The 27,485-nt window shown below is 39.8% G+C and overlaps 2 protein-coding genes across 4 annotated transcripts in view; one reads left to right on the forward strand and one right to left on the reverse strand.

The window, feature by feature from the left end:
• The window catches only part of FGF14 (fibroblast growth factor 14), a 434,954-nt gene extending 428,082 nt beyond the window's left edge, over positions 1-6,872 (forward strand). For all 3 annotated transcript variants that reach the window (XM_086610973.1, XM_086610986.1, XM_086610980.1), the window contains 2 exons: positions 3,971-4,169; positions 6,736-6,872. In XM_086610973.1, the coding sequence (XP_086467099.1) occupies positions 3,971-4,169; positions 6,736-6,872 (336 nt within the window). The remainder of the gene's footprint in view (positions 1-3,970; positions 4,170-6,735) is intronic.
• A 7,766-nt stretch (positions 6,873-14,638) lies between these two features.
• The window catches only part of ITGBL1 (integrin subunit beta like 1), a 90,148-nt gene continuing 77,301 nt past the window's right edge, over positions 14,639-27,485 (reverse strand). Inside the window, exons 7-9 of the mRNA XM_086610996.1 lie at positions 21,913-22,059; positions 16,214-16,327; positions 14,639-14,730 (exon numbers count right to left, since the gene is read on the reverse strand). Coding sequence (XP_086467122.1) covers positions 14,639-14,730; positions 16,214-16,327; positions 21,913-22,059 — 353 coding nt within the window. The remainder of the gene's footprint in view (positions 14,731-16,213; positions 16,328-21,912; positions 22,060-27,485) is intronic.

A 27,485-nucleotide genomic window follows, 5' to 3' on the forward strand; every position in this document is an offset into this window, starting at 1 on the left:
TTTTCTATATTTCATTCCTGTTTAGTTCTTAAATGAAAATAGATTCCACTACATGACTCCATGGACTAAGGCTCCACTATTATGATGTAATAATGTTAACATAACTATATATTAAGATATAATACGTAATAATATATGTATATAATGTTAACATAATTATGATGTAATAATGTTAATGTAACAATGCTGAGTTTTGGCGACACTGGTGGGGACCCTAAAACTAAAAACTCCCCAATTCCAGACCTTTTTGATTACGAGATATTGAAATCACAACCTGTGTGTTGTGATACTTACTAATGCTACAACAGAATTAAAACATCTCCAAATAGGACTCACATCAAGCTGGCAAAAATATCCAAGTGAAAATTCTTCTCAGCAAGCTGCTATTTAATATATCCTTCACTTCTCTAGGACCCAGGAAGCTGTATCAGATTGTAGTTTACAGCCAAAACCCACTCCTGGGGTTTTGGAAATTGGCAGCTGATATATACTTTACTTTTCAAATGTTGCCTTGACAGGAGAAAACCACCTTTTATGTAAGACTACAGGTTAAATCTGGGCACTGACCTTGGAAGAGAAATCCTGAGCACAAGTCCTTGTTTGCAAATCATGTCTGGTTTTGCAATTTATTCATTCACTTCCTAATACAAAATATGAAGACTATCCTGGGATCAAAACCCAAAAAGTCATTCTTGCAAGGAAGATCTAAATGGTTCATGTCAGTCAGATGCAGATTTGGATTCCTTCAGATTGGATACAGATAGGCTGGTAGCCTAGAAGAGTGCCCTCACTATTGCGTTTCTCTTATAAAATGCCATTGTAGTGCCTTTCCCCCCAGCAATGGATGTCAATAAGGTTAGTTGTGGATGTGTTTTTTTTTTTTAAAGTCGGTGCTGTTAGCACATTAGTCATTTTCTGAGAGTTATTACTGAGTTGAGTCTTAGGTATACAGATCTAGATTTGTCCTAGATATGTGCAGAAACAGCATTTTAAGTGTCATGGCTGCTTTACTGGAGAAAACATAGGTGCTTACAGCTTTTCAGCCAGCTGAGATGGTATCTGAGGCAAGGCTTTAGATGTCACTCTTCACTTAGAAATACTCAGTTTCCACCTGAGCCCCAGGGAAGGTGCCGGTTTCAGACGTCCCTTTCTGAGAAATTCTTTCCTCGGAGGAACTGGTGGCTTCACCAGTTCAGCACAGCCATCATCAGGTGCCTAATTTTAATTCATGAGTACTCTCTTTCCATCATGGTGGAAGTATTAGCCTGCTTTAATGTAGCATATATTTAAGTGACTCTTTGACTGAGGGTTTATCCCAGGCAGAATTGCATCCTAATATAGTGGGTGAATGCAGAGCTATCCAAAGCTGTTACACTACCCAGACATCTGGAGTAGGATAGCTGCAGTACTCCTGGGCAGAATACAGTATTCAGGTCTCGCTCTTCCTCATATGCCAAAAAAGATGAGCAGACTATTACCGTGCTTTTCGTAACTAACAAATAGTAATGAGGCCAGTTTGTCCAGTCTAGCAGTCTGTGTCCAGGAGTAGCCAAGTAATTGTGTTGACATCATCCATTTTCTTGACTTGGTAAATACCTACAGCTTCATGTGCTATTCACTGTCAGAAACACTATTGTATGTGCCAAAGAAATGAGAGAGGAAGGAGCCAGGTTTGATTCAGAGGCAGGATACGATTTGAAGGAATCTTGTTTCAGTATCCTAATGGATATTGTTTGAGAAAACACAAATACCATTTACGAGCAGCCAACCATCTCTAGTACGGAAGAGCAGGGAATGACAAATAGCTTTTGTTGACAGCAAAAAGTGAGTATTGGCTAAGAAGTAGTGTTTATGGTAATTGAGCTTTACAAGGAAGTAAAACTTAGTGGGGAAGGCAGGGGGTAGCATTTGCAGTGAAGCAGGTAATAAGGAGAGCTGTGTAGGCATTTCCTGATTAGCATCTGCTGTTTCAACAGCCCAGGAACATGACTCACATGTAAATGCTTGTGCTAGGCTTTAAGAGGCATTCCCTCTAGCATGCCACCCTGCCTTCTGGTTTTATTTTGAGTCTCCTTGAGCCCTTACTGTGATTTGAAATCAGTGGAGGAGAAAAGAGGGTAACACAAACAACAGATGTCTTGAAGTCTTGGAACAGAGAGAGAAGAAGCCCTGTGGCAAAGATGAAGGTGTAGTTAAGGTATTTCCTGTCATGAGCTTTTGGTGCCTGTAGTACAGACTGTATTTGCATTTCTGCATGTGTATATAATAAATACAGCTGCGCACATAGGTGGTAAAGAAGCAATAGTGCAAAAAGATGGCCAGTGCACACATCAGAGAGTATTTTTTGCATCCTGTAGACAAGCGTGACCTATAGACACGAAGTGTACTTGGTCACACAGACAAAGCAACCTATTATAGGGCAGGCTTACAAGTTATTTCCCAGCTGCTGCGGTAACTGCTTTTAGTCTGTTGCTGGATAAAATGCACTAATTCTTTTTTATTTGAGGGTAGAAGTTGCTCCATAATTGAGAAAGCTAATAGCATGCCTGGTATCTGTCAAGACAGCTTTGCTTACAGGTGGTAACTTAAGCTCTGGCAATACAAATGCTTTGCTCCCTGTAACATTAGGAGAACATGGTTGTGCGCTAAGTGACGTTTAGTGCAGGTTCAGAAAAGTACTTCATCTGTGCTTTCTGGTATGGGGAACTGTGTCTTCAAGGACTTTGATTTCCAGAAAGGAAATCTGTGACAGAAACAGCTGTGAAATTCTTATAATAGATAGGCAGCTGGGGATGGCATAGAGACCCTGAAAAGACATTACCTGCTGAGTGTTAACTCAGTACTGCATAGGGCTAGGAGGAAAAAGAAATGAGAAGGAAAGAAAAAAAAAACAACTGTGAATTAAGAAGTGAAAATATATGACATTTCCAGATTTTTACTTCTTGGGAAAGCTAATTGAAAAAAATATAAATATTAAAAAGAGGATTCAGGGCTGAGAACTTTCTGCTCTGAATGCTTAGCAAGCCATCTCCCACCGTCCCACATCTAACTCTTCCTTTTATGACAGGACTATCTTCCACAGGTTTCAGCAGATAGGTCCAAAGACTGAAAATCACATTCACATACAATCCTATTTTCTCATGATATTTTAAATGTGATTTTATTTGTTTGCTAACTTGCTGCGTTTTTTTCAAAGGATTTTGGTATACCCTATCTGAATATATGTTCACACCATTTATTTTGTTACTGTTACTTCTGTTATTAAAAAAATAAACAAATATTATTATTTAATAATAATTAAAGTTTGTTCCAGAAGTTTGTTCTTAGGTTAATCTTAGTGAGGAGTTCAGGACAATTGCTCTGTTACTGAATGTGACTTCTGGAAGCATTCCAGTTTTCAGCTGAATGCTGAGGATGTCAAGAGGAATTCTTTTTCTTTATACAGAAATTTGTGCATTAAAATAGTGTCTTCCTGTGGTGCTTCAGGCCATGCGTACTTTAGGAAATCATATTTATTTTAATTTGTTAGTAGCAGCATTTTTTAAGCATCAAATATTAGTTCTTGCAAACCATAGAGGGAATTTGTTGCATTTAGTGTGTTAAAATAGAACAACTGTTTTCTCAATTAATGCTATTTATCATAGAATTTCTTAATTATTACAAAGATATTCTGACAGAAAAATAAGCACAATAATAATTATGCCTGTATTTTAAATAGTGGTTTTATGCCTGCGTTGCCTCCTCTGTACTTTGAAAATATACTACCCCTGTTGCATAGATGGGGTAGTATCCATCGGAGGTGAAATAACTTCACCTGGAGGTCTTCTAGAGGAAGACAGATCTCCTGATCACAAAGCAGAACCTTATTATACCAAGTCATGTATTAAACTTATCAAGAGGTATCTGTAAGTTAACAAAACAGAAGCCGCACTTTAGAGACATCATTTAACATTTACTTTTCCTCCCACAGGAACTTTTTACACCGGAGTGCAAATTCAAGGAGTCTGTTTTTGAAAATTATTATGTAATCTACTCATCCATGCTGTACAGACAACAGGAGTCCGGGAGGGCCTGGTTCTTGGGGCTGAACAAAGAAGGGCAGGTCATGAAAGGAAACAGAGTGAAGAAAACAAAACCAGCAGCTCATTTTCTACCCAAGCCATTGGAAGGTGAGGTTCAGTCCATTGCTGGCAGATGCTCCTATAAATCTCACAAGAAGGAATGGTTTCTAAAATACCTTTGTGAATGTGCGTGCCCTGCGCAGGGGCCATTCCAACTGGCAGTCCTCAGGATTCATGGAGCAGTTTTGTGCTTCGGCATAGTGATGGTAGAAAGGGCATATGTAAAAACACTTTTTCCAGGGATTAAGAGGTCACTTCGCAAGAAAAGAAACCTTTTGTGGAAGTGCTTTGTGCTGATTTTAAAATATTCTCTTGGTAGGGACAAAAGCTGTCGTGAGTCTTGCAGTAAGAAAACAGTCCTTTCATTAAGCACAATGAAAATGGATATAGTAGGATAATTGGGAGTTATAAAGGGAATGGATGAAATGTCAGCATCTAAAAGTAAAAGCTTTCCAATACAAAACATAAAGGTCTCTTTATAAAATAAATCATACTGTATTAGCCAGTTGATGTAATTCACATAACTTGTGTAAATTGGCCTTTAAACCAAGATAGAAGCAAGTAAAAGTCATACAACCTTACACACTAAAATGATGTCACACATTCTCTGAAAAATACATTCATTTATATCTTGGAACTTTTGGGTTATCCTATGTATTCTGCAGGCCTTTATAAACCTACACTTCTTTTTGCTTCTTGTCCTGATGGCACTCCAAATTTCATTGGTATTATTGCTACACATAGCCTCAGTCATTATGAAAATTATCTCATGACTTGACATCTGAAAACACCTGAGTAATGCTTTGGTTAGCAGTCCCATTTCTTTTAACATTTTAACTTAAAATTTTTTATTAAAGGATGAGCTTGTTAAATGTTTTAAAGTTTCAGCATAAGGAAAGAATCTGAATAATCCTATGTTTTAACTTCATGTTTGAACTGGGATTGATGCCTTTGTGTTTCCCTTGCCTTGCGAAAGCTTATTGTATTTTCATGAGCTCTCAACGATATTGACGCTTTAAATGTCAATCCCTTTATATTAAATTATAAGAATTGTAGAGAGGGAAAGCCAGTGCATTTTCAAAAGTAACATCGATTCACATGGATTAGGAAAGAAGTTACTTTTTTCATTAATGTTTGGATGGTCAGACTCTATCAAAATAGCTTAGACAAGGCATAGTAATAACTTGCTTTACATTGCCCATGAGAGTCATCAAATATGACAGCTCTGCCAAATAATTCCTTACTTTATAGTTCCATCTCATGTTAGTTGACTTAATATTTTTGTAGGTCACGGTGTTATTTCATCAAGCTCTTTTAATTAATCAACAAAGTGTCCTAAACACAGTTACAGGGCTAGTCTGAAGACATAGATCATAACCAGCCTCATGTACTCTAGAGAAGACGTTTAATTTCAGACTTTCAGAAGCCATAAAAGGATTTAGATTATGTCACTGGAAATGTTCGAACAAGTATTTGATTAGATAATGATGCTATGGGGCCCTTCATATTTATTATGATACTTCACACCATTGAAGATCAAGGTCAGTACTTTGATGCTTCTGCCTCCTACTCTAATTAGCCAAGGGATGAAGGGATTGTGCTGTCTATGGCAGCACACAGCTGGTCCCAAAGTCATAGAGTGATGATTAATTCCTTTGACTGCTTTGACATGTCTTTTAACGTTGCTCTGATATAAATAAATGCTACTGAAGTTAGGTATAAGTGGAAATATTACCTGATTCAATGACATGGAAAATGAAATTGAATTATCCAAGAGCATTAATCATTAAGGCAGCTTAATGCTGGAACTGTGTAATTGAACACATGTATTTTCCTCAAAGGATTTAAAGTGGTTACATAGGGACTGAAGCCCAGAGGCAAACTTTTAGTTCCTCTAAGAATTCAGTTATTACTTTAATTTGGAGTTTTCTGCACTTGTACACTCAGTGGAGATCAGTGGCTACTGCAAACTTTTTTGGAAAGGAGGAAGAAGTCCAAACCTCTTGTGTACTCTCCACAGCACTGTCCTGGACATTTCTTCAGTACACACCCGAAGGGATCATGGCCAAGCACCTCAGATTTAGGAGACAGATGTACAGATAATTTTGTAGAACTGGACCTAAGCCTAGTCTTGCAACTTAGGACCAAAAAAGAACACTTAAGTCTAGACAATTGTATCATACGATCCCATTGGTTAAACGTCATCTGTCTTATCATATTTTACTTCTAAAAACTTGCATAATATTTATTTAAGGGGAACGTATACATATGTGTGTATATATATGTACATTTTGTGTGTCTGCCTCATGCAAAGACAGAACAGTGGGGTTTTATTTCCAAGGCTTCTATAGTTTCCATTAAACAAGCAAGCGTACACTTTTCTACTGTGTTTTTAAGTCAGATATGGAAGAAGTGAGAAATTTGGAGGGTCAAGCAAAGCTATCAGTCACGCAAAACAAGCGTCTGTCGAAGCAAATAGTTGCCCTCATGTGAAAGAGGAATATAGATTATATTACAATATGAGTTACTGTAGAAAATCAATCCTATCCGAGATGAGCTCTTAAATGAGATACATTCTAAAAAACGTCTCTCCTTTTCTCTTTCCTCCCGTCAGTTGCCATGTATCGAGAACCATCTTTGCATGATATTGGAGAAACAGTGCCAAAGGCTGGGGTGACTCCGAGTAAAAGCACAAGTGCGTCTGCAATAATGAATGGTGGCAAACCAGTTAACAAGAGTAAGACGACATAGCCAGATCCTCACAGGTGTTGTGACTTACTGCGTCCCGAGTACAGTTGAGCGATTTATCCTTGCCAGACTTCCCCTCTGCAGTGTCTGTGGATCAGCTTGCGGCAAGTCGCAGACTGGCCCCTTGCTGTTGCTGAGCTGAGTTGTTGCAAGCGGATAAATCTCAACACGTAGCTCCACCCACAACAAGAAGACACCTGGATGAACCAGCTAAACTCAGACCATGGAATGCCCTACCAGATATTGGAATGCCTTTTTAATATCTTTTCTGTGACTGTGACACTTCATGTGAATGACATACTTCACAAGTACACTTGATACCTTGCCTGCTGACAATTGCCCATAATCCCTTTTTGAGTCCAGTTTCAGCAAAATCCATGTGTTTAAGTTCTATTTTGTAGCACACAAATAATCAAGTAATTTCTAGTTAGATGCTGTAAACCTGTGCTATTATGGATTTCTCTTCTTCCCTTTTTTATAAGGCTGCTCGCTCCACTGTCTGTGACCTTTGGCAGGGATTGTGTTTCTCTATAACTTAAGTGTTGCCGGTTAGTTTTGAAAGCAATCAGGGAATCAGGAAGCCTTCAAAAATCTACTATTACAAATTATATCTATAAAGAATAGGATCGTTGTCTCTGGCTTACAATATTGATTAAATGTGAATACTCTTTAGTAACAGATACTGTGCTTCTGAGGTTGGCGTTGTAGTGGAGGGAAGAGTGTCAAACACAACCAACGGGAAGTTTTCTGCAACGAGTGTTTGGCATACCCCTATAGTTTCTTTTTGTGTGTGTGTTTTATACATATCACAGGCTTACTGGTAATGGTAACATTTGCCTTGCCCAGCGAGCAAGACCCACTCATTTTTGGGAAAGTGGGTCCAAAGAATTTTGTAGGCCTTGTAGGTCTGAATTAAGGCTCATTTTTCATCTACTAAATCGTCATTGTTTGAAAAACAACCACCGATAAAAAAAAATAAAATAAAATAAGACTGATCAGAATTGCGCTACCTAAATCCATTTCAAATATAATCCTTTCCTGTTTTTAAGGAACTGAACTTAATGCCATTGTTATTTTTGGCTGAATCCCACACCTACTTAGCAAAGCATGGGCAAGGATGTTGTTGTGTTCTTTTTTGCAGCACCAATGCAAAGGGTAGTTACAAATGATAGTTTAATATTTCTGATGTTTTAAAAAAAAAGTTTTAAAACTGGACATATTACAAAACTTTATTTTTATTTTTAGCTAAGCATGCAAAGTCCGGTCCTATGTATCTCACTAATATCCCAGTACGTACCTCCACCCAGCTTCCTAGGATAACATGCCCACCAAATTGCTAGATTGAAGGTGCCTTGCCTTGATCTCTGTATACTGTACTTTCTCCTATGTGAACCTAGAAGAAATCAAAAACATTATAAAATTGAAGCCTTGGATCATATTGCCAGAAACAACATCAACCCTTCGAGTTTATCACTTGTGAACGATTAAACCAATGGGGGATGGGGGGCAGAGGAGGAAGATTTAGAGAATGCTACAGAGATGCCACTGAAGTGTTGCACCCTTAGTCACAGGCTTTCAGAAAACTAAAATATGGGTATTCTCTGTATGCTTAAGGAGGTATTTGTTTCTCAGAAAGGGCAACAAGGACCAAACTGTACCTCAGTCTGGAAAACTGTGTTAAAGACAAAAAAAAAAAAAAGGAAATCATCCATTCCTTATTTAGCATTGTATTTCTGGCAATTTGTTTTATCACATCTTTGTGCTGAAGTCCCTAACAGAGACCGCTAGTCATTTCAAACTCCCCGTCTGCTCAGCTGAACAACTGATTCGGTCTGAATGAACTCTTCATGCTAGTTTTCAAATGTGTTCTGTTTTTATAAGCAACATGTAGTGCGCTCTTCACGGAGGCTACTGTAAAGCTGCTAAATTCTAGATAAACTTCATTCTTCCCATAGGCCAGATTTCCTTGTTTATGTATGTGATACGAGAACAACAAGCTAACATTTGATGTTGGATCTTTCTAGGGAGGGAATGAGTTAAGCATGAAGCCCATTACCCATGTAGAGGAAAAAATACAAACCTACTCTAATACTGTGATAAAAATGCAAAGAAACTTTGACTTAGACTGTGCCCTTGCCTGCTAGCAGAAAATATGTGTGCATGGGGAAAGCAACACTTTATTAAAAACTTCAGTGCATCCTTCTCATCCCTTCCAGTCCAGTGGGATTTGTGCACCATCCCTGAGAAAACAAAACAAAACCAAAGCAACTCATGTGGTGTGCTGGGGGCTTGCCTTGATGTTGTACTGTCTGCTGGGTCCCAGGAGAGGCCCCAGGCTTTCCTACAGCTCTAAGAGGAGCACTTCACAATATTTTGAGTAAGACAATACAGCTGAAGGCTACATTCTCCTTCTCTCTCACCTGAATTTTGTAAGGGTTCATGAGGAGGCAATACATGTGTTCATGCCCCATCCGGCCATCTTTTTACTCTCCCAGTGTAAGAGCTTGGGGAGAGGCAGGGCTGAAGACCTGGCTGAGCTGTGCAAGGAGGTTCTGGTTCATGGGCTCATGCTACATAAGTATTGTTTTCAACATTAAACCTTTGATCCTGAGCAATTATGATCTGCAAACAAGTTGGGGGGGGGGGCTATAATTAAGGCCAGATTTAATTTTTGTAAGCAGTTAGTACATACTGGAAATACAGCATTTTCTCTTTGTTATTTTCTGGTTCTGTTTCTGTGGGCTAAATCCGTATGTGTGTTTAATCCAATGAATAGATGTCCTAAAGAATATTTTTTCTACAATCTCTTTAAACATAGCAAAGAGGTCTTTGTGCTTTGTTTCCTCCCTTTAATTTTGTCTCTTGTCTCATCTGTTGCATGGGAAGAGGATGGCAAGGATGAACTGCATGTAGTAGGTCGTGTCTATCAACAAACTGTTGATCTGTATTACTAAATTTACATACATATATGCAAAGAGTTTGTCTGCATTGTACAGTTTGTGTTTATTCTTATTTGTTGTATACACAGATTCAACATGATGAATAAAAACATTTCTATGAAGGTATACCGGAAAACAACAAAAAAGTTTATATAAGACGTAGACTGTGCAAAACATCGTTGCACTGGCCACAGGATGGTGAAACTTCATGTAAATAGGCTGGCAAACTCATTTCTCCCCTTTTACCATGCCAAAGAAAATTATAGCTCCTTAATATAATAATACCTCTCTTGCTGTTCTCCAGGATGAGACTTCACCATTTTCTTCCCTCTAAAATTAATTTTGCTGTTAAGTGAACGCTGTTTTCAACTGTCTGTTACTACTAAAGTACTGTAAAGTAAACCTGATGGAATCAATTTGTATTTACAGATTGGGTTTTTTGTACTTACATGTCCAGCTGTCTGTGAATCTGCAGCGTTCCAGATCTTTTGCATGCTTGCTTTGTATTTTGTTCTTCTGGGTTTTATCTAATCTCTGAGAGACGGTTTGCACACCAATCCAACCTCATTTTACCATTTCATATGTCAACGCTGCACATAGTCATTATCTCCTTCCTTTTTGTAAATTGTTTCAGCCATAGTTGTATTTGGCAAAATCAGTCACACAGCACAGTCTTGGAAATCCAGTTTTAAGTTGATATGAACCACTTCAATGAAGCACCATTTTGTTGTACTTCAAAAAATTTATAGATGCACAAGAATCCTTATGAGATTGCTCACATGATAGAGTCTATAGAAAGGTGTCTATAGCTTTTAAGTGCTTTGTAGTTCACATAACACAGCTTTTCCTTAATTTGCTGGGGTTTTTAGCCACTCTCAAATAATTTTTTAATATACTGTCATTTTCATAAACTTATTTGTGTAGAGTCAGGTTGGTTCTTAACAGACCCTCTCCTCCTCCAAATATACAGTAAAGCAATTCACTTTGACTGTGGTACATACCTGAAACAACATTTAAGAACTCTGACTTTTTATATATACATTGGGAAACTTTTTATCTTGGTTTAAAACCACTGTAAGCAAAGAGGTATGAAAGCAGGCAGTTTGGTCCATGCATTAAAAGTGTGTCTTGCTGATCCATCTGTTTATTGGTATAAAGAAGAAATTATTCAACTCCTTTTAAATGGGAATGCAAGTAAAATTAGACTAATTGAGGAGGTTATATTTCTTTTAAATGCCCCTTTAGATAAACTCGTATTCTGTGCAATGCATTTTAAAATGTCTAATAACAGGGTTGGGTTTTTTTGTGATGACTAATTCAAATGCTATGACTTATTTTTAAAGATGTAATTAAATTTTGGTTCTGTTACCTAGTCACAGAAATATTCAACTTAGCTTTCTTCATCCCAGTAACATTTAACTGTATCATTTAGCTACAAAGTGAGATGTCATTCTGTAAAGACGAGAGGCAGTACATCAGAAATCTCAGAGCAGGTACATGATTAAATGTTCATCTATGTGTTTCTAAAAGAGAGTATGGCCAGGGAAAAAAGGATCACAAGCAGGTTAATAATTTATAGAAGCAAATCAATCCACAGCTCTTTCATAGGTGATATTACAAACGTGTTATACACAATAGGCACAATCGTGCAAGTCTACTGTAGAAGCATTCAGCACACTTTTGGATTGTGTTCTTTCTCTCATAAGAAGAAAGCAAGGCTATAGTATCTTTTGTTTGTAAGGTTTATCAATTTAGCCAGCATGATACCTCCATTTACCCAATTTGTTTTTACCACCTAGAACTGCCTTTTGCCACAGGCCTGGAAGCAAGTTTTTACAGTCACTAGGTATGAAGAGTCAAGCGGTATGTTTCACCCCCTTACACCTCTTCCTGCCTTTATAGTTTACATGTCTGGAATTCCCGTCACAGGGAATGAGGTGTAAAATCACAAGTTTATTAATACAGATGTTATTTTCACATATGTGGAATAATAATCTTGTTCCTTCCGATCTCATTTTTTTCTAGCGAGGAAATGAGCCACAAAACAGATCTGCTGGGAGTTACATCACCAGTTACCTCAGCATGAAGTGTGGGGGGAATGTTCAAGCTACATTATAAGAAACAATAAAAATTGGAAAGGAATTCATGTATAGATTGTATTTTTAGTAGTCTTAGTTAATACTTTAAGGTTATAGTGATAGCACCATTTTGTTTGATAATTTACATTTTAATGAACCACTGACAGTAGCTGTCTTAGAATATTGTAGTATTTCTCCATATGTACCTTAAAAAACAACTTGGATAAAACTTTTTGAAATGCCATGGCTATGTAATCCATGCAATAGCCAAAAATGTTGGAGTTGATTCTTTTTAAAAAAAAAATTCTAACTAGAAAGCAGAATCATCTTACACTCTGTAAGTATATCAATTCTAAATGAAAGCAAATTACAAAGTAAAACGCATCAAATATGACATTGCAACCCTCTAAAGAATTGTTCTTTTGTCTATGAATATGAGTACCTGAAACACCACAGCTGATCTACAGTATATATAAATGTGCTCATCATGCCATGAAACAAGTCAAAAGCATCTACTGAACCTGATAAGAGTTTTGACTATCAAGTATTTTCTTATTACAGTACTAAATACAAATGGAAAAAAATCAAGGAAAACTTTCTGTCTTTCATTGTTTACACTCTGATTCAGCAGATGAATGTATATGCAAAAAACATATTATGATTCAGGTCAGCGGTATTCATAAATACAAATAAAACCAACAATCTGTGCTCTCCAGACACCAGGGTTGACAAAATGCATATATGTTAAAATTTAAGAAAATGTTCCTGTTAAGCACTACAGAGTTTAAGGGTTATAAGTATAAAATATAAATTATAATTTCAAGATTAATTTTACTTGGAAGATTCCTTATATTGTATGAATAAATTTTAGAACTCTGCCTGTTATTTTGGTTATCTAAAAAGAAAGCAGCTAGCAGCTTTGGGATGTATGTCTCATTATTTATCTGCATAACTTCTGTATAAGTTAAGCATGGACGTTTGCTGATTATACTCCCTGAGAACATGGGTTTCACAAGCTTCATTTTTAGAAAGAAAGAATCCAGGTTAAGGAAAAAAATTGGGTAAGAGAAAGAGCAAGCTACATGGGAAGGGGGGATAATAAAAGTGATTAAATACATTTTTTTTTTTTTTTTGCATTCTATTACATGTTCTGTACCATTGTATTTTCCTGTTTCAAAATTGTCCTTTCTAAAAGAAAACTGATTTCTAGACTAATAATGGAAATACCTTTTTTGGTTGATATATAGTTCCCTTATTTCTGAGTCATGCACCTCTTCGAAAATCAAGACCTTGGCACCTAAACCACAATGTTACAGTTTGATATTAAAAAGAAATATTTTCCAACCATTTAAGCAATTTCTCGCTCAATCATGGTTTCACAAAATGTAAACACTTTTAAAAATAAAATGTATGTATCTTTTTTTGCTCTAAAGAATTCAAGGGCTGCCAAATCTACATGTATTTAAAAAAAGACTCATATGTAAATAAGTTAGGGAAGTCCCAATAGTTGTGCATCATTCATAACTCAATGTGAATTTCACACTGAGCAGCATTTCACCATTGGAAAATAAAAATAAAATTTTTGTTCATACCACTGCTTTGTTTGTATTTACTATATTAAAACTTCAATTACGTTGTTGCCATTGTCTGAACATCTTTGGCTGAGACCAGGCTACTGCATAGCATAGCTGATTTTTCAATCCAGTTGACCTTCAGGCTCCTCGCTTCTATACAAACAGTTAAATTCAATGAATACCATGTGTGACAGTGCAATCCGTTCCAAACAGTGAATTCTGATAGCATATAGAATTGTCATCCTAAAAGTTATTAGTATAACAAATTTTCTTTTACTTTACTTTTCAGAGGACGAGACAACTGTACATACATAGAACAGTATGATAAAAGTACATGTGAATTGCAGGATATATATTCATAATAGCTAATCATACATTTATACCTTTATTAATTTCATTCCTTATACTCCTATAGGTTATGTATTTGAAAGTATTGTAGTATGTAGACTAGATAACCCGCTTACACAATAAACACAGAAACCAAGTTCTCTTGTGGGCAAGGGTCTATTCAAACATTTTGGGTCTTCAGTCTATGGCTGTCAGGTAATTAGACCTCAGTTATACAAATACAATTCTTTGATCAAATAAAAAATCATTAGTGTTTTGATAAGCTTCTTTACAGCTTCTCTCAATTTATGAGCTGGTGCATAATCAGAACTGTTAGAAAGAAAAAAGGCCCAAACAATGTATTTGTCAAACACCATAAAATTAATCAAATTAATGATTTGACAAATATTCAACTAGTGCTAATCTTATAAAGGAATACGGTTGCATATTGATATGGAGAGGTGACAACCAAGTAAATAATGTTAAAAAAAAAAGACTTTCTTACACATTTTCCAAAGGTTGCTTAAGAAATAGGTATTATGGGTGTAGTTTTAGTCCCACTGAATTTACAAAAAAACTCTGGGGAAGTCCCACAGGGCCAGTATTTTATGAATTCACCTTTTAGAGCTTGGATTGTCCTGCTCCCAAGGCATTTTTAGTTTTTTTCTTTTGTTTTGTCATGCATTTCTTTAAGGAGCAGGCCCTCAAATGAGTGTTCTAGAGTATTTACACCCATGTACCTGTGCGTGAATGCACACCCACACCTACACACTGAATAATTCTGAAATTGAATGTTCTAGCAGCCTAAAGAAAAACAAACAAAAAAAACCCTCAGTCTCTGATGTCCTTCGTTAAGGGTACTCTCTCCCCAGCCAGATTTCACAAGCATTTCCATTCCATCCTTCCCAGCACTCACAGTTTCCACAGCTACAAACACCATTGCCTAGAACAGAATGAATAAAGGGCAATTATCACAATTGAAATGTACTACATAAAATGTGTTTTCTGGGAAGTAAAAAGCAATGCTCAAGCGGTTGCATTGTTCCTTTATTGTTCCCCCTCACCCCTTTTTTTTTTTTTGAAGAAAGCAATTACAGTACCATTGCATTAAGAAGCCACCCCAAACCTACACTTACAAAGCAGTAATAGCATTCTCTCAATAATTCCATCAGCAGAATTGCAAATACTGTAATTATGCTACCACTATTTGTACCCAGCTATTGAGGCTCAGCGTTCACACTATACCTCAAGGTGCATGGAAAAACAAGATTACTTTTAACTACTAAGCAGAAAGAAAAAGACGTAAAAAGTTACAAACAGAACAGCAATAAAAACATCACTTTGAACATGAAAAACTTTTAACCTAAATTCTCAGAAGTGCTATAGAAATAAATAATATCTCAAACTGTGTATTAGATGAAAAATGTGTTGAGCCTATTTTACAGCGAGGAAACATTAAGTACCGAGACCCATATTTTCATTTTATTTCAATATTTTTCATGACTTCTGGATGCTCAGCTTGAGACCTCTACAGCCTGGGTTTCCAGTGTGAGCTCCTGTTTCTATTGACTTTATGAAGATCTACGAAGATAAGGCTCCTGTTGCCTCTATACTGGCTACTTGCCCCCAGAAAAGGACCTTTGCAAATAGGGCTAACTGGGAGACACAATTTACTACTGTCAACCCTCCCACTCTCACTCTAATCGGCTTGCAGATTTCCTCCACATCTAATAATTGCTCAGCAAAGATTTTCTAAAATTAAGATTTGTAACAGGAAGCAGCCAGTGAGTTAATTTAGCAATTCCCATGTTGCTTCTTGTCACTAGATTTGTCATGAGGGTTTGTGGGCAGCCTGCCCATTTCCAGCTGCATCTGCCACCTGAACTCTCAGACAATGGTAAGGTGAAGCCGCTTTAATCACTAGCCATCATGTCATAAGAAAAACTGTCAGGTATTTCAGCCTCCCACTGACAATTCTCTGATTGCCAGGAAGCTCTGTTAACCCACAAACCTATGTCTCTCCCCTACTAAAGATCATCAGACAAGTGAATTTTATCTATGACTTAAATGCATTATAGACATAGAAAGCTCAGTAAGAGAATAAAAATTAAAGAAATCTCATGATCACAATGGTGACACTGTATTTCCCTTGCCAAAAAGCAGAAACTTGTAGTCTACTACCAGTGAAAATTGTTGATGGATTTCATAGCTGGCTTACTTATTTAAAATCATACGCAGGCTTTCAACTATTGTTTTGAAACCTTAAGTTGATTATCACGCTGCATGAAGAAACAATTATAGCAGGTTTGAACATCCAGCAAATGCACTTCCTCCGCCAGTGGAGAAAGAAGCTTGGCTTTATCTAACGTAATTCCCATCAACACAGTTTGTTTCTTAGAGCAATTAAGTGTCAGTCTGTACTGCACCTGTGCAAATGAGACCGTCATGTTTGTCGCAGTCTCTGTCATCACATTCACAGAAATCACCCGAAATGTACCATTCCTGTGGCGAACAGATGCACTTTCCACAGTGGCAGGAACCTGAAATCACAAAAATTATTACTCGCAGCCCAAGAGCACTGGCATTCTCAGACTGGAAAATAACATCCCCAGACACACACGTGCACACGTGCACACGCGCACATGTGCACAAAATTGCTGCCTAAGAAGCTATTGTATAAAAGAAAATAATCAAGCTAAAAGCTTTTTGAATAAAAGGATTCTTTTGGGGTGAGCTAGAGTATGGTGGGACGCTACTACTAATGCTTTGATTCTGCTATTTCACTTAATCAGGACGCACATTTTAAAGCTTTCCTTTGGTTTCAGAGACCTACAATCAGGGCTACTCTGCCTTGTAACTGTTTTTTGGGTTTTTGGGGGTTTTTTTTGACTAGAAGAGCTCAAATTGTCCCTGATTCACTGTTACCGAAGGCAATAAAATTGTACCCAGGAAGAAAACGGCCCACCTCATCTAAAGCCTTTAGGGGTGAGCCCACAAATGACCAGAGGTACCTAAGACTGACACTGAGACCCCAAAATCATCATCACCACAAATGAAGCTCCAACAGAATTACTAAATATTTGCTCTAGGTCAGAAGGAGTTTGTGCACGTAAGAGCAGCTCAGCAGCTTGCTCATTCCTGCAGAGTACCCCATTGCCCCTTGTTGGGATGTGCCACTCTCCTCCTCCTCAAGGATGTCAAGTTACACCCCTACAGGCAAAAGAGGGACTTCACGGTGACATTCAGGTGATGTCACAACCCACAGTGGAGCAGTGGGTTGCAGTGGAACAATGCAACAGTGGAGCAGCACCAGAAACCTCCCTTTAAGCGAAGACCCAGAGACATCCTTAACTTCAGGAGAAGGTTCATGACTCTGAATCCTGGAAAGAGACGGTTGCCCCAGGCAATCATGTGCCAGGAAATCTGTATCCTGAGAAGGGTGTGACAGAGGCTTTTCTGCAACTAGAAATGCCACTAGCAGATGGTACTTCCTCCTGGCTGATTCCAGTACTCGTCTGAAGAGAGCTGGCTTTTACAGAGCCCATCATCAGCTGCCTAATCCCATACAGAGTTCAGATACTTAAATGCCAAGGCGGGGAGCTTAGTAACTGCTGAGAAAAAATCCTTTGTGGACCTAGCCCTAAGAACTGGTTACAGCACAAATCAATACAAAAATCTCAAAAACCAAACAAGTGATAACAAAGAATACACATATAGTTTTAAATTATGAGAGGTGGAGTTAAAAAAAAAAAGAAGTCACCAAAGAAGCCGTCAACCTTTAACAGAACATACTTATAAATGAGTTAGATGCTGTTGAAAATCCCACCACCCTCTTGCAATATTTCCAGAATGATTCCAGTACAAAGTTACTAATGTGTTTAATGCAATATTAAAGAAAAATATATAGAAGGAAGCTTGGTTTTGTCAGAATATAACCTAAACAGAATTCATGGGGGTTACTTAACAGGGCCAAAGTGTATAAAATGATGCTTTTCCATCTTTTCATTCCTTTCAGTGATTTTTGAATCAAACCCCTACTAAAAATTCAAATACCTTTTTTAAAAAAAAAAGTGGCTCTATCGATATCAACTTTCCCCAGGTTTTTCCCATAAATACTGAAGTGTCTCTGATCACTGAAAGTTAATTCTTTAAAACTTCAGAACATCCTCAGCAGAGTATCTAATTTTTAAATTACAAATGTAAGTAATTTAGTGTTTAAGTTGACAAAAATTAACTAATTGCTTAATTTTAGAGAAATGCTGTTTGAACTTGTAACATATGGAACATGTAAATATATACAGGAAGAGTTAGTGACTGGAACATTTGGGGATGAGAGTATTTGGTTAAGCATCTTCTTTTTCCATGAGTTCTGAGTAGTGCTTACTGAGCCAGAGGCACAGAAAATACTGACATTCTCTACAGGATAAAAAATTCCATTGCATAGAGAGGTAGTGGAGAACAGAACACATATTGCATGGTTGCTGTATAAGAGCTACACTAAGACGTACCTGAGGGTCATTTAAACCAAATGTCTCTGTTTATACAAACTACAAGGTACTGACAGCTGAAAATAATGATGAATAGTGTAAGAATTTTAGTGAAATTAAAGCAGTTAATAAGAGCATGACATTGTAAGAAACCTGAAGTAAGTCTGCATAAGCAAGCACTGATGCTGCTGCTGATGGATGCCCACAATGTTTAAAACTATTTCGCAGAAGATACAGCAATTTTGACGGCAAGTCAACCAAGGAAGATCAAGCTCCATAATGTAAAATCTGTTAGGGAGAATGAACGTATCAAGTCTTTCCCTGAACAGAGCATGCTGCTCTGGGAGGCTCCTCAGTTTAATTAAAACGAGTCTAATGAGTTGCGGGGTGTTTCCTGGGATCCCGGCCAGATCCTCTCGGATGGGATTTGGCTCATTACCTAGCTTGCGTCTTGCATCGTTACAGTAGCCATCTGCAGCCCTACATTTACTGCCAGGGAGGCAGCAGCGTGGTGGGTGTTGCTGTTTTCCTTGGGAAGAGCTTCTACTACAGGTGGTGTAGTCAGTGAGCCAAGATTTCGAAAACAGTCTGGGAACATGGACGTCCAACTTTGCTTATATTAACAAGAGTGTAATTTTCTGAAAGTGTTCAGCAGTTCTCTGCTGAAAACCAGGACTCCTTAGAGTCTATTCAATCTGACACACAGAAACTCAAGCTCCCTCAGTCCATTATAGAGCTCGCATATCCTTGCTAGGTTTCCACTGAAGATGGAATAATCACCATTACTGCAGGGGTTCGAAGTTCCCTTTTATCTGACAAGTAATGGTTACTTATTGCTCAATGTAATGAAATAGAACAATTTGTCATTTTGGCCTCTGGACAGTGCCAGTCGTACTAGCTATGAACAACGTTTTAAAATATGGGTACCCAGTAAGACATGATTTCCAGACACATTTTTAAGCATCAAGAACACATTTGCCTAAAAAAACACCTAAACAACAAAACACAAACAAACAAACAAAAGCTAAGCATAGAAACAAAAGTTAGAAGCAATTTAACTGCCTTTGTCTGTGATCCCCATTCTGCTCAGAGAAGAGGAAGGAGATAGTAGCCTCCTTGGAAGTTCACTTGCCACACACTTCAGGAAGTTATCTTATGTAGGTAATTTCTTTGCTGGGACAAGCACTTACATATGACCAGCTATTCCCACAATAAAGCTGCTATAGTATCTAACTTGACACAGATTTATTGTATTGACTGTCCCCAGGGCAACCTTCCATCACATTGGAACCTCACCTGTGCTTGGAGGCAAAAGAAACTTTAAAAATATCCCACCAGTGTTGCTGAATATGGACTTAGGGTCAGGTTTGTAATCCCCATAGAAAGCAAAAGCTGTTCAATAGTGTGCTGCTACTACATTAGAAAATCTAGACCTTTGGAGCTACCATCCATGCAGCCAGGTTTAAAAGCACCGCCTACCTGCAGCTGGTTACAACCTAGAGCAACTTCCAGGCTGCTCCAGCCTGTATCAGTGACCAGATCCCAAACCAACCCCTGGGCAGCATAGCCAACAGAGGGAAAAAAATTCTTCACATCTCTGCAAATTCCTGCCAGATTATCTGCTCCCAAAGCCTCAAAGTAATTTGTAGCTTTTATAAATGTACTCAAAGATAATTATTCTCAGAATAAGACTCACAGGCTGGAATAAATAGCTCTCAGCCATCCTTACAAAAAGGTAGCAGATAATAGAAATACGTTAAAATTCAACATATTTTTTCATGTTTATATTTATTTAGCATCTTATACAGTATATTTTATCAATTTTAAGCATATTCACTCTCCTTCATGGTTTATATCACAAGGGAGGTGATTCTGCCCCTCTACTCTGCTCTCATGAGACCCCACCAGGAATACTGCATTCAGCTCTGGAGTCCCCAACACAAGAAGGACATGGAGTGGGTCCAGAGGAGGGCCACGAAGATGATCCGAGGCCTGGAGCACATCTCCTATGAAGACAGGCTGAGAGAGTTGGGGCTGTTCAGCTTGAAGAAGAGAAGGCTCTGGAGTGATCTTATTGCGGCCTTCGAGCACTTAAAGGGACCCTACAAGAAAGCTGGAGAGGGACTTTTTACAAGGGTATGTAGTGATAGGACAAGGGGCAATGGCTTTAAACTGAAAGAGGGGAAATTTAGATTGGATAGAAGGAAGAAATTTTTCACTCAGAGGGTGGTGAGGCACTGGAACAGGTTGCCCAGAGAAGTTTTAGATGCCCCATCCCTGGAAGTGTTCAAGGCCAGGTTGGATGAGGCTTTGGGCAACCTGGTGTAGTGAAGGGTTTCCCTGCCCAAGGCAGGGGGGTTGGAACTAGATGATCTTTGAGGTCCCTTCCAACCCAAACCATTCTATGATTCTATATAAAAAAATCACAGGGATACCAAGACTATGAGAAGAAAAATTAACTTCTGTAGTAAAACAGAATAACTCCACCTCTCCAGTAACTCAGTATCCTCTTACACATTCATTAATTTAAAGATAGTCACATCTTCTGGAAATAATAGAAAAACAGTGCAACTTCTTCATTTTCTATGACTTTGCGATGACTACGGGGGAGGGGGGGAACAAAATAAAAAGGTGCAGTGGGGAAGAATTCTGACAAGTGATAATACAGACGGAAGAAGGCAAGGCTGGAAACCCCATTTAAATTACCTTTGCACTGAAATAAAAGTTACCAAAGGGACAACTGGAAATCTGCCTGATGTAGAAGACCCCTAACTGCTTTTTTTTCAGCTAGCAGGCTTGTTCCCTGCCTGTGCGATGGATATACAAGCAGAGGAAATGACATGTCCAGTCTGGAGTGGGTGCATTTTCACCTCCAACCAGTCCCACCACTCATTTTTTGTCTATTCTCTTTCAGACATATTAGATACAAAAATAGGCAGTTTGCACTATGGGGGAGCTAAAAAGCCCTCTTTTCAGTAATGCAATTTCCTAGTCTGAAAGATGGCAAGGTAAGAACCTCAGAGAACAATTTCAGATAATTATCAAGATTTTCTAAATTTTATTCCTCCCTGTGGCAATTTTTTACAGCTGGACTAAAGCTGATGCAACCACCTGAATAAAAATTAGTAAATGAGAGAGTTTTTGGGATTCTGTTGCGGGGGCTGCAGATGTCTACCTTTCCTTTGCTGCTGTGTTCAGGAGGGGTGTGATGAAATATATCGTGTGTTGCTTTTAAACACTCTCCTCCATTTACTGTTGCCTGAGATACTACATTTGCCACCTTGCCCACTGCAGCGTTCTGCAGGTAATGCCCCTATCCCTCAAACTGGATGGAGTCCTAACAGTTTCTAATGTACAGCTGCTTAGTGCAGACCATTAGATAAACACATACAGGAAATTATATGCTATTAAAAAATTGCATAGGAAGCAGTGCTGCTAAACATGTACGGCTGCGGTGGGCGTTTGACAAAATGGATGAAAGTGCATTTCAGAGCCAAATACCCTTTTTAATAATAGATGCCTTTGTAAGAGAGGGTTACTAAACAACAACCCACTGCCATGCACATTACTCTTCCAGAACATGATCATTTTCCTCTGCCAGGGCACTGACATGCAGTAACTCAGCTGCCAGTTCTTACCTTTCCCTGAGCATAATATGCCATCCGCTGACTCGCAGAGACTTCTGCTCTCCTCCTCTGTCATGTTGCACTTCCGTGAATGCTGGCACAACTTTCCAAACCACCCGTCCTGGCAAATGCATCGGCCGCATGAGCAGATACCGTGGCCTGTAATGACACCAAGGTTTGTTATGAGCAAAACAAGCAGAACACAGCGACTGAGGTCACAACTGAGATCATTTCCACATCTCTGTCATGTGAAGCGCATGCTGTGGGATAGACGCACAGATAGATGGACAGCACAGCTTCCAGGCAAGGTGGACTTCTTCAGTTCTCTCATTTTTGTGTTAAACAGAGTGCCCTAGTGATGTGCAAAAAAGCATAGGCATGTCCCCTCATCTGAAAAGCTCAGCATCAACTCAACTTTATGGGATACCCCTAATCCACAGTTCACTGAGGGCAGACACACCCCTTCCCTCCCATGCCTTTAATCCTGAAGCCCAGTGCTAAAGTCTCACCTGCATATCCCATACTATCACCTGAAGCAGACCCCAGCACAGGGCTGAGAGCAGAGTAGTACAAAGCAGAACAGGGAAGGGAGCTAAAAGCTGCAATCTTCTCCAGCAGCCCATTACTGCTGATTATCTGCCGTAGTCCATGGAGCAGCTGATGTGCAAAGTCTGTACTCAACATACTCTGCAATTACTATAGATTAACTCATACAGTACAGGATGAAGATAATTCCCCCAGAGTCTCATGCATTTGCTAAAATTGGTTGTACATAAATCCAACTGGCAACCTGCAAAGAGTTTCTCTCATCACCCTAAAAACATCCTGTTTCTCTTCTGCATCTCTTCTCCAGACATAGCTATCCCAGCTCAGCAGTATAAAAAGTTTGGCACTTTCATTCCTGACACTGTACTGAAATGCTGAAGGAGGAGCAGGAGGGAGGAGGACCAGAGCATTCTCCAGAGCACATGCTCATATGACTTCAAGGCAGGATTTCAAAGAATGGGCAGGCTACCATGGTGGGTGCTCTCCACAGAGACACATAGATTTCAATTCCTAGATCAAGACAAAAAATCTGAATGAGAGGGACGATGGACAGGCAGAAGAAAACGGTAGCAAGGACATAGCTATCAAAAGATGATTAAGAATAAAGGGGGAAAACAGGGGGAAATGAAAGGACAGAAAGAAAAGAGGAATGAGAAAAAACATAAAATGGAGGGCAAGTGGGGAGGAATACGCTCTGAAATGTTAGAGAAAGGACAGGTAATGACAAATGAGAGAAAGGTCAAAGAAACCCTAGAACATGGGTCAAAGATAGTGCATAGAAGCTATAATAGATGTTTAAAAGAGGGGAAAAAAAAGATGAAATAGAATTTTTGTAATTGTTTATACAAAGATTAATAAAAAGGAAAATAAGTTGAGCAGTAAACTAAGGAGAAAATCTGGCTAGGAGGAAGGGAAAAGCAACAACAAATGCAGACAATACCGAAATGGAAAACAGAAGAAAAAATGTCTCCCAGCCAGAATTTCACTTTTCAACCTTGAATAATATTTCTGCAAGACAAGATCATTCCTTAGCTAATTAGTTTACTAGGCTTAAAAGAAGCAAATTATACATACCAGTGACTTTTGTCCTATCCTACCTGCTATGTAGGGCAAGGGAGTGGAAACGAGGGGACTGAGATAATTTGGGAGCATGGGCTGCGAGGAAGGGAACAAGCAGTAGGAGTATCTGGCAAAGCACTGAGGTGTAGGATGCAGAAAAGCAAACCAGCAATTTTGCTTTCCTAATTTGTGGACTTCTCATGAGGCAACAGTGCAACTTGACATTGTAACTGGGAGGCAGCACTGGTAGAAGCTGAAAGGGGAGACAAACCTTGTAGTTTGCTGTAAGTGGAGTTCTTTCTTTAATGATGGCCAAATGCATTATTAATTTAAATTAGAAAATGCTGGAAGCTCAAGGTCTTGGAGCTGTCATTTACAGCAATCTAAATGTTCAGAATAATTTTTGTAGCCCAGACTGTGTATTGATTTTTTTTTAAAAATCTTCTTACCTATTGAACTTAAAAAGCTCAGTAACAGTGATGCAGTCTTATTATGACAGTATTCCTCACCTCTTCTGCGAGTGACATTCAACACTTACAAATTTACATATAAGCATTTAACATATATCAAATATTACAAATTGATAACTAGTAACAACAGAAGATTGATAAAAAAGGTAATCTTTTCATCCATCCTTCCAGTTGCGAGCAATGACACTGGAAGAAGCAAGTCCATTCAATCAATTAATACGTGGCTCCGTGGCTGGTGTCATCGCCACAATTTTGGCTTTTTTGACAATGGCATGGGTCACATGGCACCAGGCCTACTGGCACCAGATAGAACTTGTCTTTCTCAGAGGGGAACAAGGGTCTTAGCGCAAAAGCTAGCAGGGCTCATCGACAGGGCTTTAAACTAGATTTGAAGGGGGAGGGGGGGAATATCAAGAATGATAAAGATATGCTGGAAGTACCTGTAGAACAGAAGGAGGGAATTCCAGCCGCTCCAGCCAGGAAGTCAGATTCATCTGGGGCTCAACTTAAATGCCTTTATGTCAACGCGCGCAGCATGGGGAATAAGCAAGAGGAGTTAGAAGTGTGTGCGTGCCTGTTGGGATATGATCTTATTGGCATCACGGAGACGTGGTGGGATGAATCCTATGACTGGAGTGGCAGAATAGAAGGGTATAGGCTCTTTAGGAAGGATAGGCAGGGGAGAAGAGGAGGAGGAGTTGCCCTCTATGTCAAGGACCAGCTAGAGTGCATGGAGCTGCACCTGGGGACGAATGAGGTCCCGACTGAGAGCTTATGGGTTAGGATTAAAAGGAGAGCAGGGACAGGGGATGTAGTAGTAGGGGTCTGCTACAGACCACCTGACCAGGAGCACTGGGTGGATGAGGCCCTCTACAGACAGATAGGAGCTGCCTCACGTTCACGAGCCCTGGTCCTCATGGGGGACTTCAACCACCCTGATATCTGTTGGAAGGACAACACAGCAGGGCATAGGCAATCCAGGAGGTTCCTGGAATGCATGGATGATAACTTCCTTCTCCAAGTGGTAGAGGAACCAACAAGGAGAGGTGCTTTGCTGGACCTTGTTCTCACCAACAATGAAGGGCTGGTGGGGAACGTGATGCTCAAGGACAGCCTTGGCTGCAGCGATCATGAAATGGTAGAATTCAAGATACTTAGAGAAGCAAGGAGGGTGCATAGCAGGCTCACTACCATGGATTTCAGGAGAGCAGATTTTGGCCTCTTCAGGGATCTCCTTGCTAGAGTACAATGGGACGAGGCCCTGGAGGGAAGAGGGGCACAAGAATGCTGGTTAATATTCAAGGATCACCTCCTCCAAGCTCAGGAGCGGTGCATCCCAACAAAGAGAAAGTCAGGTAGGAACACCAGGAGGCCTGCATGGATGAACAAGGAGCGCCTGGACCAACTCGGACACAAAAAGAAGGCCTATAGGGGGTGGAAGCAAGGACAGGTAGCCTGGGAAGAATACAGAGCGATTGTCCGAGCAACCAGAGATCAGGTTAGGAAAGCTAAAGCCCTGATAGAGTTAAATCTGGCCAGGGACATCAAGGGCAACAAGAAAAACTTCTATAGATATGTCAGTAATAAAAAGAGATCTAGGGAAAATGTAGGCCCTCTCCGGAAGGAAATGGGAGACCTGGCTACCCGGGATATGGAGAAGGCTGAGGTTCTCAATGACTTCTTTGCCTCAGTCTTCACTGGCAAGAGCTCCAGCAGCACAGCCCAAGCCACAGAAGGCAAAGGCAGGGACTGGGAAAGTGAAGAACTGCCCGCTGTAGGAGAAGATCAGGTCCGAGACCATCTTAAGAACCTGAAGGTGGACAAGTCCATGGGATCAGACGAGGTGCATCCGCGGGTTCTGAGGGAACTGGCAGATGAAGTTGCTAAGCCACTATCCATCATATTTCAGAAGTCATGGCAATCTGGTGAAGTTCCCACTGACTGGAAAAGGGGAAACATAGCCCCCATCTTTAAAAAGGGGAAAAAAGAATACCCAGGGATCTACAGGCCAGTCAGTCTCACCTCTGTGCCTGGCAAGATCATGGAGCAGATCCTCCTGGTGACTATGCTAAGGCACATAGAAAATAAGGAGGTGATTGGTGACAGCCAACATGGCTTCACTAAGGGCAAATCCTGCCTGACTAATTTGGTGGCCTTCTATGATGAGGTTACAGCATTGATGGATAGGGGAAGAGCAACTGACATTGTCTACCTGGACTTATCTAAAGCATTTGATACTGTCCCACACGACATCCTTGTCTCTAAACTGGAAAGACATGGTTTTGATGGACGGACCACTCGGTGGATAAGGATTTGGCTGGATGGTCTCACTCAAAGAGTTGTGGTCAACGGTTCAATGTCCAAGTGGAGGCCAGTGACGACTGGTGTTCCTCAGGGGTTGGTACTGAGGCCAGTGCTATTTAACATCTTTGTTGGTGACATGGACAGTGGGATCGAGTGCACCCTCAGCAAGTTTGCAGATGACACCAAGTTGTGTGGTGTTGTGGACACACTGGAGGGAAGGGATGCCATCCAGAGGGACCTTGATGGGCTGGAGAGGTGGGCCTGTGAGAACCTCATGAAGTTCAATAAGGCCAAGTGCAAGGTCCTGCACATGGGTCAGGGCAATCCCGAGCACAAGTATAGGCTGGGTGGAGAATGGATTGAGAGCAGCCCTGAAGAAAAGGACTTGGGAGTGCTGGTGGATGAGAAGCTCAACATGAGCCGGCAATGTGCACTGGCAGCCCAGAAAGCCAACCATATCCTGGGCTGTATCAAAAGCAGCGTGGCCAGCAGGTCGAGGGAAGTGATTCTGCCCCTCTACTCAGCTCTCGTGAGATCCCCACCTAGAATACTGTTTTCAGCTCTGGAGTCCCCAACACAAGAAGGACATGGAGCTACTGGAACGAGTCCAGAGGAGGGCCACGAAGATGATCTGAGGCCTGAAGCACCTCTGCTACGAAGACAGGCTGAGAGAGTTGGGGCTGTTCAGCCTGGAGAACAGAAGGCTCCGGGGTGATCTTATAGCAGCTTTCCAGTACCTAAAGGGGGCCTACAGGAAAGCTGGAGAGGGACTTTTTACAAGGGCATGTAGTGATAGGACAAGGGGCAATGGCTTTAAACTGAAAGAGGGCAGATTTAGATTAGATATAAGGAAGAAATTTTTTACATTGAGGGCAGTGAGGCACTGGAACAAGTTGCCCAGAGAAGTTGTGGATGCCCCATCCCTGGAAGTGTTCAAGACCAGGTTGGATGAGGCTTTGGGCAACCTGGTGTAGTGGAGGATTTCTCTGCCCATGGCAGGGGGGGTTGGAACTAGATGATCTTTGAGGTCCCTTCCAACCCTAACCATTCTATGATTCTTTGATTCTATGATTGATGCTACTTTAGTTTCTGTGTTAAATGGAAAAAACAACTATACCACAAACCATAATACAAGAGGTAGAAAACAAGCACATATACTTTCACATATTCTCCTTCCAAGTAGCTGGCATGCAATTGTCTACATTA

This window comes from Tauraco erythrolophus, chromosome 1, assembly GCF_009769465.1.
Source record: "Tauraco erythrolophus isolate bTauEry1 chromosome 1, bTauEry1.pri, whole genome shotgun sequence".
Taxonomy (NCBI): Eukaryota; Metazoa; Chordata; class Aves; order Musophagiformes; family Musophagidae; genus Tauraco; species Tauraco erythrolophus.